The sequence below is a fragment of the Nansenia antarctica genome (genome assembly GCF_963989245.1).
Source record: "Nansenia antarctica genome assembly, chromosome: 6".
In the NCBI taxonomy this organism is placed as follows: domain Eukaryota; kingdom Metazoa; phylum Chordata; class Actinopteri; order Argentiniformes; family Microstomatidae; genus Nansenia; species Nansenia antarctica.
In genome coordinates, this window is record NC_137676.1 from 4,116,858 (window position 1) to 4,136,914 (window position 20,057).

A 20,057-nucleotide genomic window follows, 5' to 3' on the forward strand; every position below is an offset into this window, starting at 1 on the left:
AAATCTAAGTGTCTTTGTAGGACAATCTACTCTGTATACTGCAAGTATATCTAGATTTCGGCCGGAGAAGCGGCGAAAACAAGCAACGCCAGCGTCCTCTCTCGACCGGCATTTGATATACATACATATACTCTAGACATCTACTACCCCCCTGTACTGTTTCTCCTGTGTCATATATAAAAATAAATACAGAAACATCCTCCTTCTTGATCTTAGATGACTGTTTCCTGCCATGACTGATGGATAGATGATTCACTCAAATGTTTATGTTATGTAAGTTGCTTTGGAATAAGGCGTCTGCTTCTAAATGCCAAAAATGTAAATGCCAAGAACGTGTCTCCTCAGGCTGGCTGAACTACCCCCTGGAGAAGTTGGGGTTCTGGCGTAACCTGGAGGACCTGATCCAGGGTGTCACGGGGGAGAAGCCCAGGTCCGACGACCTCAAATGGGCCCATAAGACCACGTAACGCCGCAGGCCGACCGCACCCCTACCTCAGAAGACGCTGGCTAGATCTGTCCTCTAGTCCCCTTTTTGCCTAATTTCAAAGTGTAATCCATAGGAGACGAAAAAGAAAAACCTAACCGATTGGTTTCCGACGCCATAGCTTTAAGCCTTGCACTTTTTATCTGGTTATCTGTCCTTTTTGGAACGTTTGAAAATGGTGTTTTGATTGAAAGCACTTACATTGCAATACACTGTCGACATGTCGTCATCCACCTCCATTATCCTCCTTTGTCTAACTTAACCCTTTCTTGGTGGCGGTGCACAGAAGCCATTGTTCCCAGAACGGAACACTTTTAAACCATAACCCAGCTTACTACAAAGACTGAACATGAGAGACAGATCTTACTTTTTCCCCCCAAGAGAACTCAAAATATCCTAAACCAAAATACTTGAAGAAGAAGAAGAAGAAAAGAAAAATGCCTTTTTGGCATTTTGTGTTGGGTTTTATCTTCTCCCAAACAAGATAGAAAGACGATAGCAAAAATGTCCTCTGTCACTGGGCATGGACCCAGTGTTTTGTGTACAGTACTACCAAGGCTTTAGTACTACAGATTTACCAAGGGCATGGCCGATTTGCCTAGTTTCACCTTATCTCACACGTTTCCTTTCACAGCTATTGAAAGTCCCTCCCACCTTACCTGAGATCTTTTTTTTTCTTTTTGCATTTTTACCTAAAAGTGTCTGGATGGACATAGCAGTCCCATGTGCAGTTTTTCCTCAAGCAGCCTTAAGTATCACAGATGCATCTTTTCTGCCTTTTTTCCCACATTTATTTTCCACTCAAACCTATTTGAGATTCTCATGTTTTTTTCCAAACAGGGTTTACTCACACACCCATTCTCAAGTTGTGTGTGTCGATTTAAATTTGTCAATGTTTTTACACACTGGACAGTTAAGCATGGCAGTGGCAAAAACGTAACATTCCCGATAGTGGTATTGCCAATGTATATTTGCTCTATTGCTATGACGACAAACAAGCAGGATAGGTAATGTGTCTGCAGGGCTGTTCGACGCTGTTTGACGGCCCAGGAACTACTTGACTGTAGCCGATGTGCTCTGTGATGAAGTACCTACTAGTGTTTTGCATACTAGATCATAAGTGCAAAAGTATGTTGTTGCTGTAGTAACTAGACACGTACTTGTGTTGAACAGCAGATACCTATGCCGTGTCGATTGATGGAGGACCTGAAACACGTCATAACTTGAAACCTTGTTGGCAAAAAAAAATGCTACGTCTGTTCTTAAATTCCCTTACATAAATATGTTACAGAATAGGCGAATGGCATGCGAACAATTACCTATTTTTGAAGATGTGACACTGACACTGGCTTATGTGAATGCATGTGTGCATAGAGCATGCTGGCTTATGCGAGCAATATGATTGGTCACCAGCTTTCCTTACTGTTTTCATGTGAAATCGTACAGGGGTGTGAAATCTAATGTGCTAAGTGACCACTTCAGTTTTGGGTTAATTGTGCAATTGTAAAGGAAAAGAAAAAATGTTTAATTTTTTTCTTCCCAATTTATTAGAACCGCCACACTGCTAATTGGCACTTAGTTTAAAAAAACAAAACAAAAGTATGATTATTATTTAATCATGGAAACTGTTCAAGAGAGATGTAAGAGATCCATGTTTGTATTTTGACTGTACTTCTATGGGATTGAAGACATGTTTCAGCAGTATATAGAGACATTACTTTATGTGTGAGTAAAACTTAGACTACTGAGGTAAGATGTAGATATGAATTGTTTTATTCAAAAGCCAACCCTTTTTGTACTTTAAATTATGTATACTCTGCACTCTACGTCTTTCAATTGTAGGACAGCAGAGCCATTACTGCTAAATTCAAAATGCTTGTTAGGTATGGTTATTACAAGGCAGTCTTTATTGTCAGTTTAGAAACTAATAGAAGCAGCTAGGTGCAATTGATTGAATACCAGCCACAGCTATGACGAGGTATGTGTAATAGAATGATGTAACATAGTTTGTTCAGTAATTTCTTAAAGGAAATGAGAATTGAAATGAAAACCAACTGAAATTTGATTCTCGTGACCTGTCAAAGTATAACTTATTTACAGTTTTGGAATTTTAGATCATGTTTCTATTGACCAATGGCAAACTTAATTCGTTGGACTCTCTTATTCTTAATTTCCAATGTGGTAATATGCAAGATTTTCTGTATCAGTTGTTTACCATTGCAGATTTGAAGTATATTGATGGGTTATATTGTGGTGGATAAAGCCATGCGCTATATAGTTTGTACAATGCTGTCATCAAGATGGAGATTTGTGATTTTACTAGTTTTTCTAATGACCTCTCCCTCTTAACGCAATGCTTTTGCATTCATGGATATGAATGGTGTTGTTGAAAGTGTACCGTTGGGTATGTCTAAATGTTAAACGACTTGTTACATAGTGGCACTTAAAAGAAGCGATGGGAGAGGAGATGAGTCATGTCGTAGTGGGTGTAGTTGGTATGTTTCTGACATGCTCTGTCTGAATTAACTGTGTAGTGCTCCTTGAAGATTTGAATGAATGGCCTTATCCCTAAATAATTTGTTGTAAATTTAACTTACAAACAATATTACTGGCCTTGGCCTATATCATTTGATTGATCCTGTCCTTAAATGTACCATCAAATTCAGTGTCATCTCTCTTTTCTAAGATGAATCACATGGTTGTTGGTTATGTTTGTGAATTATGGAATTTTAGATATCAGAAACGATGCCTTGATGCCTTTTTGTTGTCTTCCATTGTGAAGAATTATGCCACAATGTACATATTATATTTATAAAGAAACTAAATAAACAATAATATAGTAGTCGGTTGTGTTTCCTGTTCCCATGTCAATCAATCTATTGTCCCAGTAGGGAAATCATTATGCTGACAAGAGTTAAAATACAAACCAATATACATACATGTATGCATACAATACACAACATGTTATTATTACATCTAACAAAAATAGTAATAGATTGAAAAACGTGTCAAACATTTAATCATATTAAAATATGTTTTCAGCTATGACAAGTGTACATGTTGTCCCCCATGTGTGAATTGGTGACAGTTATTTAAACGTATGACTGAAAAGTTACCGGTTATAGCAGTAACTTGTCTTGGAACTATCTGGCAAATGTGTCTAGTAACATTGTCAATACTATATAACTGCAAATAATCATATTTGAATTCATTAAACCGCGCGAATGAAACAGGTGATTCATTTATTTGCACTTGAGGTAATCAGACATGTGAATGTGAGCACACCCCACCCCGTCTCTCTCTCCGTCAATGCAACCAACCCTGGGGTTGCGCGCGCGCTCCCGCTACGTCTATCTCTCCTTCAAAGCAACCATGGAGTTACGAGCGCGCTCCCGCTATTCAACCAACCATGGAGTTACGAGCGCGCTCCCGCTATTCAACCAACCATGGAGTTACGAGCGCGCTCCCGCTATTCAACCAACCATGGGGTTACGTGCGCGATCCCGATACTTAACGACAAGATGGCGGTCGCCGCCGGATCAGGTAAACGATTCTGATAAATAAATAAACCAACACATTACTTATTCGTTTTAAAGTCTGAGCGCCCGTCGTTGTATAATGTGTATAACAGTTCCGAGATACGGCACTAACCGTACAAATTGTGAGATCACTACTTGTTTTATCAACGTTTTAGTCAGTATACATAGACTGGAAATGTTCTGGATGGGGAAGCTAACGCGTTAGCTCAGCTAGCTACCAGTGTTACCTGGCTGGGAGATAAGAGCTTTTTGTTTGGCATGTTCCCTTGCTTCTGTGTATTGAGGGTAAAGGATTATTCATGTTTTAGTTATAATCCCCCAACACAGGGGCTCGTGTACATTGTCAAATGCATAAACATTTTTATCAACCAGTGTTCACCATCATGCCGCGTCATTCATCAAACTTGTCTTTATTGCTAGCAGCTTGCTGGCCTCCAACATCGGGTGCGTTCATAGATTAGCTTTGAGGACGCCGGAGCGCACACTGGGTAAAGGGACCATGTCATTTGATTGGACAAGAGGCATTCCATGAGTGCCGATCAGATTTCCAGAGCGAATTTACGAACGCAGCCATTGTTTTTTTTCTTTCAACAACGAGTGTTTTTAGCTCGAGACAGCTTCTCGATTCTGAAATGATCCAACGTTGAGAATTGGGAAACAATTAGCAAACTTGTTTATTTACCCCCCAAAAGACGCAGAAGACGAATTTGCAGGATTGTAAAAGCTCGTATGTTGACATGTCACCAACCTGTCATATAAGTGCCGTTTATTTAGCTTAGCTGTTGTTGTTAGCCAGATGTCAGTTAGCTTCCTAGCTCATTTCTGGCGAGGCAGGCCCAATGATTTCGCTAGCCAGCCACTTTTCAACAAAGAGAGTTTATAAGACAGATTTGGTCTAAGTTTACAAGACAGGTTGGGGTTATATAGCTCGCTAGATTAGTTATACATTAACCAAACTAGATCATTTAAGCCCCATTTTACACGTTGAAGTGAATCCCAACAGTTTCTCAACAACAACAGCGGCCCATAGCAGACAGGGCCCACTGCAGCGTTTTATTTCAACAAGCTAACTGTACAAAAATAAATTAACTGGACCAAACAAAACCATTTGTTGTAGTCCAGAACATTAACTAGCCGCTCTAGAAGTTGACATTGGTCTGTCATGCGTTATTTTTTTTCAAGACAGCTGACTCCAGGATAGATGCTGAACGAGACATATTACCATTCCTCCAACACCAGCATTGGTGTATGTATAGTGGTTTGGCAATATGCAATATAATAGCAGCAGCCTCACAGCATAATAATCGGGGTTGTGTCAAGACAGGCATGCACAAATGCATGTGGCCTACTGTTTCTAATCACTGCTTCATAATTCAGGAGTGTCCAAAGCGTGGATAAAATGGTTCTAAAGGGAATGAGAGGTTCAGGGAGGACAATAACAGCGTCAGAGTACCGCTCAGATGTTCATCATCACTCCAGAGCCTGTTGGAAATAATTGGTAAAAAAAAAAAAAAGGCGCTGGGAGTCTGGTTTATTCTGGGAAAGCAGGTTATCGGTCAGTGGGCCAAAGGCACACGTCTGGCTGTAGGCTGGCTAGTGAATGAGGACGAGGCTCATGCGACATGTCCGTCTTCAGATGTAGACTATGTGGTCTCAAAGTCGACTGTGCTAAATAGGTGCAAGATTATCACAAACCTTTGTACAGTGACATGGTCAGTTGGTCACGGTGGATCTTCAAACAGTAAACCTCCATCTGACTGATCTACAAGGCTCCGTTTAAAGAACCGATCTAAATAACCTGATGAGGCTGATACAGCCACTGATCCCTGCACCATTAATACTGGTATGATGACAATGGATTAAAACTCAATAGAGTGAAATTGACATTAGATATATAGGCCTATCTGGGACTTTTACCGGGAATGTGAGAATGTAATAATAATAATAATAATAATTCACATTGTACTTATATAGCGCTTTTCCGGGGCTCAAAGACGCTGACAATGGGAAAAACAGAAAACACAGAAACAGCAAGCAACAGATAACATGAGCACATAGAACACAGTTAACGAACGGGGAACAATTAACACAGCGATGTCCAGGAGGGGGGAGGGGGGTGGCATGGTTAGGGGAGATGGTTAGGGGTAGGGGAGGTTGTATGCATGGGAGAACAGGTAGGTTTTGAGGTAGAATTTAATGTCTTCTTGTTTGTCCGGGACCTCACCAGGCGTTAAGGTTCCTCGTAATTTCCGGCTTCTTGAAGAGCTGGAGGAAGGCCAGAAAGGTGTGGGGGACGGGACAGTGAGCTGGGGTCTGGAGGACGATGAGGACATGACTTTAACACGATGGAGAGGGATGATCATTGGCCCCCCTAGGGTAAGTGCTCTGGTCCATTCAGGCAAAGAAAACCCTCTCACTGAAACTATGGTTCAGTGATTCCTATGCAACCCTGATAGATTGTCCTGTAATGTCTTTTTTTGTTGAAAGCGGTTGTTACAGGGATTGACCAATGCATTTAACCAGGGCTGAAACGATGAATAGAGTGACTCAAATTGTTTTATTCCATTTAAAGTGTGTAGAATTCTCTGCCTTAAGTATTCACTTGTTTAAATTGGAGGATAGAAGGATAGATCCTGGTTCTAAGACATCAATGGTTATAATCTGCAGGCTAAGGCTTTATTCATATATAATAAGTGTTTTTATGTTCTCAATAAATGCTTTTAGCAAGTTATTTTCAATCCGATTACTTAACTGAAAAGTAATGAATCGTCAGAATCATTGACAGGATACTCAATTACCAGAATACTTTATAGCTGCAGCCCTACTACACGTAACTCATCTGCTTTTCTAGACGTTTCCTGAAAGCGATCCGCTTTGTGTAATGTATTGACTCAGAAATTTGCATACATAAGCCCTACATCCTGTCAGACAATACAGCTACGATGCTTCAATGATGTATGTTTATGTAATTCACAGACAATCTATGAAAATAGGATGTATAGTCTGAAGATTGAATGTGGGCCCAGATATCCAGACACGCCTCCGTTTGTCAGATTTGTGACCAAGATAAACTTGAATGGTGTGCACAACTCCAACGGCGCAGTAAGTAAACCTGTTTGTCTGGGGGGTATTAACGTATATCAACATCGCTCAAGTGAAATCCAGGCTTATTCTGATAAATCTCGCGAGATCAAATCAAAACATCCAGGCTTATTTTTTGTAAAATCGAAATTTGAGACGTGTCAAAAATAAGTCTGGATTTTCCTTTAGCGATGTCGATGGAATACCCCCCTGGTCTCACTGAAATCCATGTGAATGTTCTTTTTTGTTTGCTTGTTTTTTAGTGTGTCAATGAGCTAAGCTTGTAAGTAAGAGAAGCTTTTTATAATCTACATATTTTCAGCAAAACATGCTGAGTGTGCTTTGAGATGATACATCTACATCCCCTCCACCCTCCTGTACAGTTTCTCTACTGTAAATAAATAAATAAATACAAATAATGCTTCTTCGAGCATTACGACTGCCAATGGCCGCCGGCCCTAGCCTAGATTACTTTTTCTTACGACGCCCGACGGATAGATGATTCACTTCCTTACAACAGATACATTTGTCTAAGTTGCTTTGGATAAAGGCCCTCTGTCTGCTAAATGCCGTGAATGTAACGTAAACATCCTACATCCTGCAATGTCCTTCATTCATCGTTGTTAGTTTATTTTTTTTATCACCTTTCTGCCTGTGTCTTTATGTCTTACACACCGACCACACCAAGTCAATTTCCTGTTTGTGTGGAATATACTCGGCAATAAAACAGAACTCTGATTCTTGAGTTCTAAAACAGAACTCTGATTCGTGATTCTGCCTCGTCTCCCTCCGAGGCTGCTGCTGCTGCAGGTCGACACAGGAGGCGGTGGAGGTGTGATGTAAACGTCTCATGCCCTGCCTTGTTCCCCTCTCGCTGCAGGTTGACACACGGGCGGTGTCTGCCCTGGCCAAGTGGCAGAACTCCTATAGCATCAGGGTGGTGCTGCAGGAGCTGAGGCGCCTGATGATGTGCAAGGAGAACATGAAGCTCCCCCAGCCCCCCGAGGGCCAGATCTACACCAACTGAGCCCCTAGCTACTACTACTCCTCCTCCTCCTTTTTCCTTTTTCCCCTCCCTCCCTACCTCCCTCCCTCCCTCCTTCTTTTGTTTGCGTTCATCCCCCCTTCATCCCATCCAACACTTCCTTTCATTCAGTTGCCTGTACACGCACGCACTCACACACACACGCACACTCACACACTCACAGATGTAGGGACCACACGCACACTCACACTCGCAGATGTAGGGACCACACACACACACACACACACACACACACTCACACATACATACATACACACACGCACACACACACACACACACACACACACACACACACATAGATGTAGGGACATACATGTGCGTAGGCACACACACACACACACACACACACACGTTGGGATCATGCATGTGCGCAGGCACACACACACACACACACACACACACACACACACTTGCCCACACATGAAAGCACTTCTGTATGCGCCATTCTCAGGCCCTGGCCCCTCCCCCCTCCCATCACTGGAGCTCTGGTTGGACTAGAGGGTTCTCGGCCCACACCAGACCTGATCATTCGAATACTGTACATCTTACTAATCTTTTTTTATTATTATTTGTTATAAATGCAGATTGTACAATAACATAAATAATCTTATTGAGTGTATGCTTCGTCTTGCCTTTTTGTAACAGAGGACACCTCAACCCCACCAACAGTTCACAGATCTGTTTATAACCCAATCTACCCCATCAGATGAGTATTTGTGGGTGTTGTTCAGTGCAGTGCAGAAATTGAGCTCTAATTTGTGCATATTTCTGTTATAAAACATATACAATAGGCTAATTACCGCAATGTTGAATATGAGTAGTACACGACAAATATGTGGAAAATGTTTCAGTCTGATTGCATGTGATGACTCATAAAGTAATGCATTTACAAACCTCATGACATACGCATGTGAGTGCAGCTTACACACCACTTAAATATTTAGTCAGTCATTATTTTATTCACAAGAATGCAGTGGATGTTTTGTACTTGGTTAATCCACAAAATCAAGTGGAAATAGACACAATTTTCATCAGTAGCCTATAGAATACACTCATCAGAACCCCCTAAGTTAACAACTTGAAAGCTGAAAATTGTATTTGCAACATGTCAAAGTCATTTATTATGTGAGAGTAGATTTGACTAGCACTATCTTCTTTACAACTTGATTAGATTAGATTCAACTTTATTGTCATTGCAGTTTACAAGTACTAGACAACAAAATGCAGTTTAACATCTAACCAGAAGTGCAAATAGTGATCTAAAACATGATAGTGATAAGTGATAGGTACAGTATGGCAAGTACAGGAGACAGATAGCAGTAGGCTATGTACAGTTACGGTAGCTATGTACAGTATGGTGTATACAGATGTGTAAATTGAGATGAAAAGGTTGTTTTTCCTCCTCCCCCTTCCTCTGATAAATTTTGCGTCTCACATTCTCACTTATGGTTCTATGGTTCTTGATTAATAAGGATTTGAGCCCTGCGGACAGATTGTTTGCAAGTTTGTCATTGGGTTAAAGGTTATCCATAGGCTCTGCCAGTACTGTGGGTTATGAAACAAGTCATTGTACTTTTGCACAATGTCAGTGTCTGTCTCCCACCATCTGCTGGTCTTGTGATCTTACCAAGCATCACTACGTGGCCCCGCCTCTGACTCGTCACATCAGGGGGAGTCTGAAGACCGATCCTATGTCATCGCAATATCGTCACCTTCTTAAAATAACGGCTTAGGTCACTTTTGAGGAAAAGTATGTTTTTGCCTAAATATCACATATTCTAGATTTGCTTCAGTTTATTCTGTTTTTTCGCAAAACTTGAAAATATGACAAGGGTTCAAGGCCAAGGGTGCTTTATTTGTCACATGCACAGAAATACAAAGTAAAACATGCAGTGAAATGTAATGGGACTAGATACTGTTCACTGTGCCAGAGAAGAACAAGACAATAGTAACAATAAAAAGACACGAGAGACATAAAGTGCTGTGCAAGTAGCAACAGTGTCCTGCGTACCTAGTGTAGTACAAGGGAACCAATTAAAAACCAGTTAATAAATAGATGCGCTTTAAGAGATAAATAGACATTATTTTAAGAAGGTGACTACATAGAATAGTTTGACCGTGTGTTTTGAATGACTGTTAATAATACACCTCTCCACCGTGGCAACAATTGACTCTTAACCACGAAGACTAGATCTGTGTCTGGGCAATGACACATCTATGATACTATTTGATCATTTCTAGAAGCCCTTGAATTAAAGGTGTTTAGTGTTTTGCCATAATACTGTCTGAGAACTGAAAGCAAAGGCTGAATTATCCATCAAAGAAGTGCAATCCTCTTGGCTTCAAAGTTCACACTGATATAAGCAGCAGTGCCGTCTGTCAGAATGTACCATTCCTATAATTATAGCGTCAGATAAGAGACTAGTGGTATCCAATGAGTTAGTAGGGGCCGCAGCAGAGGTGGAGGAAGGGGGGGGGGCCTCCTGTATGGAGCTGCTCAGATAGGAAACAGACCTGGCTAGGCAGCTGACTGCAGGACTGGACTCTGAACTACCCAGAAGGCACTGGCTCTCCTCGGGCATGTGTGTGTGTGAGAGAGGAGAGAGGAAACCAGTGTTACTGTCCCTACGGTCTGTATGTATTAGATGACAAAGAAGGGAAGTCAGCTGCACCCAGTGGCTCAAGAAAACTGTGAGTATTACATTTTTGTCTGACAGGTTTTTATGAACTGGCCAGAAAAGTGTGGCATGCTCTATGATGTCATGCCATATATACTGTACTATATGTAATATAATAAGTCAGGGCATGATGTCTGTGTAGTGTTTGTGGCTACCTGTTTCAAATCAATATTTTGAGGTCAAAGTTGATGGCCCCATACCCTGTGAGGTATACTCTGGTATAGATAACCACTCTACTGTATTTTCCTAAATGTTGTTTGAATGAATGATGGAATGAATGAATGGACTTTATTGTCATTGCTACAGTACAGGTACCAAACAACGAAATTTAGGAGGGGTGGCTCCCCTGGTGTTAGGAAAGAAAAAAAAAAAAAAACTTTAAAAAAAAAATCACAAGAAGGGAAGGAGCTGGTTTACATAAATAAAGGCTATGTACACTATCCACTGTACTATACTGTACAGATAGACGACTAGGGTTGTCATATTGCACAATAGTATTCTTTCACATTTATTTAAAGTGTCGCAGTTTGCAGGCTTGAAATGTTGGAAGTAACATACACAAAGAAATGCATTAGTAAACTAATTAGGCTAATACTGAGCATGACCAAGTTAATCCCATTTAGATTTTCTTTCCCCGTTGTACTTGAGGAAAAAAGTGATCACATGAAATATGATTGTCTTCCCTTTAGTTTTAAAGAAACATTTCTATTCACACTCACTCCACCTCTGTGCTTTTCAAGCCAGATGCACTGTAAAAAATAATTCTGATTCCGATTCTGATTCCGATTCTGGATTCCGATTCCGATTCTGATTCCGATTCCGATTCTGATACACTGTGACACAATAATGGGTCTGACATCCCAAATCGCTTCACAGTGAATCTATGCTTGGCTCAGATTCAGTTGCAGAGGAAGTGAGAAGTAGGACCATAGGCCATGGTTTATTCCAAGAAACCATGTGAAAAGTAAAAAAAAGGAAGTGAAAAAGGATCTCAGCTGTTTGAGAATAAATAGTGACAGAAAGTTGACCTTGTCTGATTAATCGCATACTAAACTGTTACTATTTAACTAAATTAGCCTTCTAGAGGACACACGTGAGTGACGTGACGCACGCAACATTGAGTAACGCCTCAGGTGTAAAATAGTCCACTAATAGGCCAATCAGAAAGCACTGAACTACTGGAAAAGTTGACCTAGTTCTGCTCATGAGATAGTAGTTTGTTTACCTAACCCTTGAAGATCAACATCATACAAGACAGATAATAATAATAATAATAATATAATAACTTTGATTTGTATAGAGGTTTTCCTGCAAACGTTGCAGCTCAAAGTGCTTTTAGATGAACAGGTAGGCCTAGCTACCCCCAAGCAATCAGGCTCCTGGAGAAATGTACTGGAAGAAAACAAAAGATCCCCATGCAACAACAACAACAACAACTATAAAATGAACATATATTATTACAGCTACTTGCACAATACAGGATAACTTGTAAACTACTTGCTACTGTACTGTATTATATTGCATTTCATCCCATTGTACTTTGCACAGCATCTTTGCACTCAGCAGCTTTGCATCAAAGCCACCGTATCACCACTTTATTACTTTATTACTGTAGGATTACTTATTTTATTTACTTTACTTTTTATTATAGTGATTTTGTATCCGAATGCTGAGGAATGCAATGCCAATGTTGAGGAACCAAAAGCCAAATAATTGTACTCTTGTGTACATCGAGATGTAATAAAAGCAATTCTGATTCTGAGAAATAAAATACAAAAGGTACTTTATTGATCCCTGAGGGGAAATTCAGGCGTTACAGCAGCTCAGACCACAAACAACAAAGACATAGACATCTGAAAACCTTATACACAATTATAATCTCTTGATAGATCCTTGCACGCTAATATATTTCTGCCCAATTGGATGAAAATACATAAAACCCGATCCGATCCCATCTAAAACTCTTTCGTGAACAACATTATTTTTCTGCTCAATTGACACTTTAGCTTTGGAGTTTTAACAACTCTTCGGCGTTCTTTATTCATAGCTATAGCTCTTACTCCTTGTTTCCTCTCCACTCTCTTGCCTCTCTCCGTTTTCCATTAACCAAAGGCTTTCTGAAATCGATATCTTCTTTCCTCAGGGCTGCGACGGACGGGTTGTGAGAAAACACTGAGAAACATCGATCTTCACATCACTTCACACACACACACACACACACACACACACACACACACACACACTTCTCAAGACTTCCCCTTTCCGCCTGACCACGGCCGAGACCACAGCCCCGACAGCAGCCATGTCTCTGCTCATCCACACGCTGGCCTGCGCCTTCGGCCTGGGCTCCTGGATGGCCGTCAACGGCCTGTGGGTGGAGCTCCCCCTCATCGTCAACGCCCTCCCCGAGGGCTGGGAGCTGCCCTCCTACCTCACCGTCATCATCCAGCTGGCCAACCTGGGCCCCCTCCTGGTCACCCTCATGCACAAGCTGTGCCCGGGGAGGCTGAGGGAGAGCGGCGTCATCTACGCCCTGCTGTCCGTCGGGGTCCTGGCGTGCCTGCTGCTGGCCTTCTTCTGGGACGAGACCACGGTGGTGGCGGGGGCGCGGCGGAGCACGGCCTTCTTCGTCATCGTCTTCTTCCTGGCCCTGGTGGACTGCACGTCGTCCGTCACCTTCATACCGTTCATGACGCGGCTGCCGGCGCGCTACCTCAACACCTACTTCATCGGCGAGGGGCTGAGCGGCTTCGTGCCCGCCCTGGTGGCGCTGGCGCAAGGCGTGGGCCTGGCCAGGTGTGTGAACGTCACTCTGCCGGACGGGGGGGGGGGGAACAACGTCACGCAGGTGCAGACCCAGTACCTCCCGCCACACTTCTCCACCGAGGTCTTCTTCTTCTTCCTGGCGGCCATGATGGCGGTCAGCCTGAGCGCGTTCGTCGGGCTCAACAGACTTCCGCGGTCTTCCTTCGACCTCCTGACCTCCACGGAGAAGCTGGTCGACCCGACGGACACCGCCGGCGTCGTGGCGACCGTCTGCGCCGGCCTGGACAACCCTGCGGCGGAGACCGATGACGGCGGTCAGACCCCCCCCAAACGCCACGACCGCAAGGAGTCGGACCCGTCCAGGCCGTTGCTAGCCAAAGCGGGCCTCTCGGCGTACCAGCTGGCCTTCATCTACCTCACGGTGGTCTGGGTCAACGGGGCGACCAATGGCCTGCTGCCCTCGGTGCAGACGTACTCCTGTATGCCCTACGGGCGACTGGCCTACCACCTCTCTGCTTCCCTGTCGTCTATGGCCAATCCGGTGGCCTGTATTATTGCCATGTTCCTACCGAAACGGTAAAAACCCACAAATGCAGTAGTCTTAACACTAGAACAGCTGTGCCTTTACTTATTATAAGAGTTGCCTCAGGGGTCAAATGACCATAGTCTTTAGAATGGAAAGCTGCTATTTACACGTGACGACCACTAGTTGGCCGGCTTGTAAATTACACAGAAAAATTGCAAAATAGCTTTATACTAGCTTATCCTGATGTGATTTTGAAAATTTAAGGATACTGGGTGGTAGAACGCACATATCTAGGAAAAGTCATGAAAGGAGGGTCCTGAAATTTGATCGAGTGCAAAGATATAAAACATTTTTACTCACAGGGTCAAATGACCCCAACCATGGCTGTTCTAGTGTTAATACCTCTCTCCTCTGTTGTTGTTGTATGATAAAATGATTTTTTTTCCAGAAACACACACCCTAGTTATTGATTAAACGGCCAATCCGGGAATCAAACAACAGGAAATGGATCGCCCCGGCAATTTGTTTGATAAGGATTAGATTAGATTAGATTAGATTAGATTAGATTCAACTTTATTGTCATTGCAGAGTACAAGTACCAGAGAATGAAATGCAGTTCAGCATCTAACCAGAAGTGCAAATAGTGATATAAAACATGAGAGCTATAGTGGGGCGGAGATTGGAAATCTTATGTATAGACGGTGCTATGGGGGAAAAGATTTATCATCTGTGAGATCAAAATGATAGTTTTAACCAGGTTTTGAACGGGTTCTGAAGGGCTAAGACAGTTGAACTAAGCTAATATAATGAGGACATTTAAGGATATGTATCTTCCCTTCATCTGTGGTTAACACTGTGATTATCATTATTATGTGTAGTAACTTTCCTTTAAATGTACCAGGGCTATCTTACCAACCAGTTTCCTGTGTTCCTGTGTTTCTGTCCAGGTCACTAGTGTTCCTGGGTGTGTTGGTCCTCCTGGGCTCTGGCTGTGGAGGTTACAACATGGCCATGGCTGCCATGAGTCCATGTCCACTGCTCCAGTCCTCCCCGCTGGGAGAAGCTCTCATTGTGAGTGACTAGAAGGAGAGCATACATTATTACACCTGCTTTAAAACCGCTGCACTGGCTACCTGTTAGTGGTAGAATTGATTTTAAGATCCTTTTATTGGTTTACAAAGCACTAAATGGTCTCGCTCCCGACTACATGTCTGACATGGTTTTTAAGATATGTACCCACTAGATCCCTCAGGTCCTCTGGTACTGGTCTCTAGATCCCTCAGGTCCTCTGGTACTGGTCTCTAGATCCCTCAGGTCCTCTGGTACTGGTCACTAGATCCCTCAGGTCCTCTGGTACTGGTCTCTAGATCCCTCAGGTCCTCTGGTACTGGTCACTAGATCCCTTAGGTCCTCTGGTACTGGTCTCTAGATCCCTCAGGTCCTCTGGTACTGGTCTCTAGATCCCTCAGGTCCTCTGGTACTGGTGTAACTCTAGATCTCTTAGGTCCTCTGGTACTGGTCACTAGATCCCCCAGGTCCTCTGGTACTGGTCTCTAGATCCCTCAGGTCCTCTGGTACTGGTCTCTAGATCCCTCAGGTCCTCTGGTACTGGTCACTAGATCCCTCAGGTCCTCTGGTACTGGTCTCTAGATCCCTCAGGTCCTCTGGTACTGGTCTCTAGATCTCTCAGGTCCTCTGGTACTGGTCTCTAGATCCCTCAGGTCCTCTGGTACTGGTCACTAGATCCCCCAGGTCCTCTGGTACTGGTCTCTAGATCCCTCAGGTCCTCTGGTACTGGTCTCTAGATCCCTCAGGTCCTCTGGTACTGGTCACTAGATCCCTCAGGTCCTCTGGTACTGGTCTCTAGATCCCTCAGGTCCTCTGGTACTGGTGTAACTCTAGATCTCTTAGGTCCTCTGGTACTGGTCACTAGATCCCCCAGGTCCTCTGGTACTGGTCTCTAGATCCCTCAGGTCCTCTGGTACTGGTCTCTAGATCCCTCAGGTCCTCTGGTACTGGTCACTAGATCCCTCAGGTCCTCTGGTACTGGTCTCTAGATCCCTCAGGTCCTCTGGTACTGGTCTCTAGATCTCTCAGGTCCTCTGGTACTGGTCTCTAGATCCCTCAGGTCCTCTGGTACTGGTCACTAGATCCCCCAGGTCCTCTGGTACTGGTCTCTAGATCCCTCAGGTCCTCTGGTACTGGTCTCTAGATCCCTCAGGTCCTCTGGTACTGGTCACTAGATCCCTCAGGTCCTCTGGTACTGGTCTCTAGATCCCTCAGGTCCTCTGGTACTGGTCTCTTGGTTGTTCCAGGGGTCTGGTCTAAGACCCATGGCGAGGCCACTTCACTATGACTCCAGACTTTGGAACGGCCTGCCAGAGGACTTGAGGCTGGCAGAGAGGGTGGATATCTTTAATAGAACACTTTTATCCCTATTTTTTATCTCCTGTCTTGTTTTATTCCTGGTTTTATTGTGTTTTCTTTCTTTCTTTTCTCCTGCCTCATGTTGTATTGTAGTTTATTTATTCCTTTATGTTCAGCACTCTGAGTTGCATTCAATGCATCACTTGTGCTATATAAATAAAGTTTGATTGATTGATACACCACCTTGGTACACCACCTGTTGAAATATGCCGTTTTTTTTAACGTAATTCCTAGGAACTGTTCTCTCCTGTATCAGATAAAAGTTCAACTCCTCTGTCACAGCTGACTAATTGTTGCGTAGCTGTGTTATCAGCTTCTGTGCTATGCAGCTTGTCGGTGTTTAACAATCTGTGACGGACGTCTTGTGGTTTCGTCAAGTTCCCTATGCCTCCGCCATGGCTGGGAGAATAATGGCTTTTAGCATTCCTAGCATTCCTAACATTCCTGCCCCGTCCTCTGGGATTGGCCTTCAGGAGTCATTGGTCACTTAGGCCATTTCAGAAGAATGTTAGAAGATTTATTAATCAAAAAATGTAACTGTTTCTTTTTTCATTCATTGTTTTGTAGATGTATACCTCCCCCCCACTCCCTCTGCTTTTATTTCCATGACATATTGTGCGATCTCGTCTAGTCTCAGTAACATCTCCCCTGTATAAACAAATGATATTTTGTGATAATTCCAACTCCAAATCTGACAGTTTGAAATCCAAATTCGAATGAGTAATCTCTGTTCTATCTGAAATCTTTGTTCTATTGTGTCTTCAATGCACTGGAGGCAACATAAGGGGTGCCGTGTAGTCAACTAGGGTGGGACTTGTTATGAATTGGTAAGGTGTCAGCCAACTGAATCAATGCATTGTCTTCTTCAATAGGTTTATCTATAGATTGTAAACGGCTTTCAACTCTACTGGTGCCAATAAATCACCTGAGACAGGGAAACTCAGTTGACGCTACACTCCAGCAGGTGGCAGTGAAGCACCCACATTTGATTTTACCCTCCCAAATCAGAGAAGTTGACTACAACGGCACTCCCCATAATAATCACAATTAATTTAAGAGAGTGCGCCCTCTAGTGTTCATAACTCTATGCTTCCATGTGACCCTCAGGTGCTCTCGTGGGTCTTCTTCACTGGTACCCTGGTGTACGTGAAGGTGATGCTGGGCGTCATCCTGAGGGACCAGAGTCACAGCGCCCTCGTGTGGTGCGGAGCGGCGGCGCAGGTGGGCTCACTGGTCGGCTCCGTCACCATGTTCCCATTGGTTAATATCTACGACCTGTTTCAGGCGGGAGACTTCTGCAACACCAAGTGCCCGTTGTGAACACTCGCCTAAATGGACTGACTTCTATAGCGCCTTATTCCAAAGCGCTTTACAACGGCCTCTCATTCACCCATTCACACACATATTCACACCAATGGCGGCAAGCTACCATGCAAGGCTCCGGGCCCGCTCACTGGGAGCAATTTGGGGTTCAGTGTCTTGCCCAAGGACACTTCGACATGTGGCCAGCCGGGGCTCGAACCGCCGATCTGCCAACCTTGCGATCAATAGATGCCGGCTCTACCTCCACAGCCGCCCCAACTTCAATAGGTTTATCTGCGAGCCATGGTGCGAGTGTGTGAGGTCAGGGAAGGAATGGGCAGGAAAAGGAAATCCTGGACATTGGTATGCCCTGCCTGGCCCTTATGATGGAGTGGTGGTGGGATAGTCAGTGGATAGTGAGCTGGACATGACCATCAGAAGGTCACGAGTTCGAATCCCACTTGGGAACAACCAACCACTTGAGAAAGGCACTTAAAGCCCTAAATGACTCCAGGGAGTCTGCCCCTGTAATCTGTAATTGTAAGTCGCTTTGGATAAAAGCGTCTGGCTAAACGGTGTGAAGATGTGAACGGGCCTTTGCTCTGAGAGCAGAGAGAGAGAGAGAGGGAGGCAGAGGACTCTTCAGTTGGATCTGAGCAGAGAGATCGATCTTCTGAGATCAATGGACTCCAACAGGCGTCACATTTTAACACGTTGTTGAACACGTGATTGATAAAAGTATTTCTATGCTGTATCATGATGATTTGTAACCCATGTTTCAGTTTTGCACTGATGGTTGTAAAATGTCTGCATTATTAGTCGGGTAAAGCTTAATGATGAGAAGGCCTTTATTTTGTTATTGTATGTTTATTTAGTATTCATTTGTTATAACAAATGTATGAAAAACCAGTAGTCTTCAATAAATGTACATTTTAGACAAGATGAACCTATCACTTTTTTAAACTTTGGTTTGTAATTGCTGTTGATTTAATATCTGTGTGAGGAGACGTGTGCATTCTGTGGCCATACTTTGTGGGTGACATCTTCCTGCTGTACCTCATTGAACCACTAGATGGCGTCAGTACGCCACCATATCAAGGAACCGGTCTAGGATTCCCGACATTCCTCGGGCATCCCAGCAGATCCTTTAAACACATACAAGACATGTCATTAAATGTGTCTATTTATATGGTGTCTCTGTGTGTGTCAATGTGAAGTTTTCTACAGTTATGTAACAATTTAAGAAAACCGTCCTATGTCTATGTGAAAGAGGTGGTCATGAACCACACAGGATATGATGCAAGTTTAACTGAATAAATACACTCATCTTTTCATTGTGTGGTACAGTAAAACATGTCACACACACACACACACACGCACACACACACACACACACACACGCACACACACTCACACACCACACTCATCATTTCATTGTGCGGTACAGTAAAACATGTCACACACACACACACACACACACACACACACACACACACTCTCACGCACACACACACACACACACACACACACACACACACACGCACACACACACACACACACACACGCACACACACACACACTCTCACGCACACACACACACACACACACACACACACACACGCACACACACACACTCACTCACACACTACAAGTCGTCTCCCATAGGAAGTGTTAAGGTTGTTCCACCTTATCGGAGCAGAATGCTGCTGGACGTCCCTGGGAAAACCAGAGAGCGGAGCCTTATCAGCAGCTGTTCATCTTCCTGTCCCCTGTCTCCCCTCAGACGGGGGTCCCAAGCCCCGGTTGTGTAGGGGGGGAGTGGGGGGCAGGGGCGCAGGGAGGGGGGGACTCTAATTACTGACAGTCAGAGGGGGCAGTCGGCTGTTGGCCCTGTCGGTGGTCACTTGGGACCCTGTTTGACCCCGACTCTGAGCGAAAAAAAAAAAAAAAAACCAGAAAAGAAATATAATTAGTCTAACACCGCCTCCGGGTTAGGGATCAGCTGAGGCCGAGACACACAGATGCAACTTTCTCACTCGGATATGAGAGGAATACCCTAATACCCTAATACCCTAACCCCTCTTCCTTCCTGAGATCCCTGCAGTCAGTGGGGTTGTTCAAGTCGTCAGACAAATAACCACTCGGACAGCTCAGGTCAATCGTTGAAGGGAAAAAGCCTCAATTAAAGTGTTCTGATTCGCTGAAGGCA

At 43.6% G+C, this 20,057-nt stretch overlaps 2 protein-coding genes and 1 long non-coding RNA gene across 5 annotated transcripts in view; 2 read left to right on the forward strand and 1 right to left on the reverse strand.

Moving 5' to 3' along the window:
* peds1 (plasmanylethanolamine desaturase 1) overlaps window positions 1-8,362 on the forward strand; it is a 14,801-nt gene extending 6,439 nt beyond the window's left edge. Inside the window, exons 1-4 of one of the 2 annotated variants that reach the window (XM_080533357.1) lie at window positions 3,995-4,027; window positions 6,251-6,399; window positions 7,000-7,125; window positions 7,985-8,362. In XM_080533357.1, the coding sequence (XP_080389483.1) occupies window positions 4,006-4,027; window positions 6,251-6,399; window positions 7,000-7,125; window positions 7,985-8,131 (444 nt within the window). In that variant the 5' untranslated portion in view covers window positions 3,995-4,005 and the 3' untranslated portion in view covers window positions 8,132-8,362. Of the gene's footprint in view, window positions 1-3,994; window positions 4,028-6,250; window positions 6,400-6,999; window positions 7,126-7,984 lie in introns of those variants that run through there. The other variant, XM_080533358.1, reaches the window with a different exon arrangement.
* On the reverse strand, window positions 8,185-8,860 carry LOC308159551. Its single transcript, XR_013937482.1, has 2 exons — window positions 8,361-8,860; window positions 8,185-8,305 (listed from the first exon to the last, which is right to left on the reverse strand). It is a non-coding gene; the product is annotated as an uncharacterized lncRNA (long non-coding RNA).
* Window positions 8,861-13,129: 4,269 nt separating this feature from the next.
* slc52a3-1 (solute carrier family 52 member 3-1) lies at window positions 13,130-17,961 on the forward strand (the record flags this gene model as incomplete). Of its 2 annotated transcripts, none has more annotated exons than XM_080533351.1 (3): window positions 13,130-14,169; window positions 15,067-15,190; window positions 17,654-17,961. In XM_080533351.1, the coding sequence occupies 3 exons, from the start codon at window positions 13,130-13,132 to the stop codon at window positions 17,864-17,866; spliced, it is 1,377 nt and encodes a 458-aa protein (XP_080389477.1). In that variant the 3' UTR covers window positions 17,867-17,961. The 2 variants fall into 2 exon arrangements, with proteins under 2 accessions (XP_080389477.1, XP_080389478.1); XM_080533352.1 differs by lacking the exon at window positions 17,654-17,961 and adding an exon at window positions 17,419-17,471.
* Window positions 17,962-20,057: the final 2,096 nt, after the last annotated feature.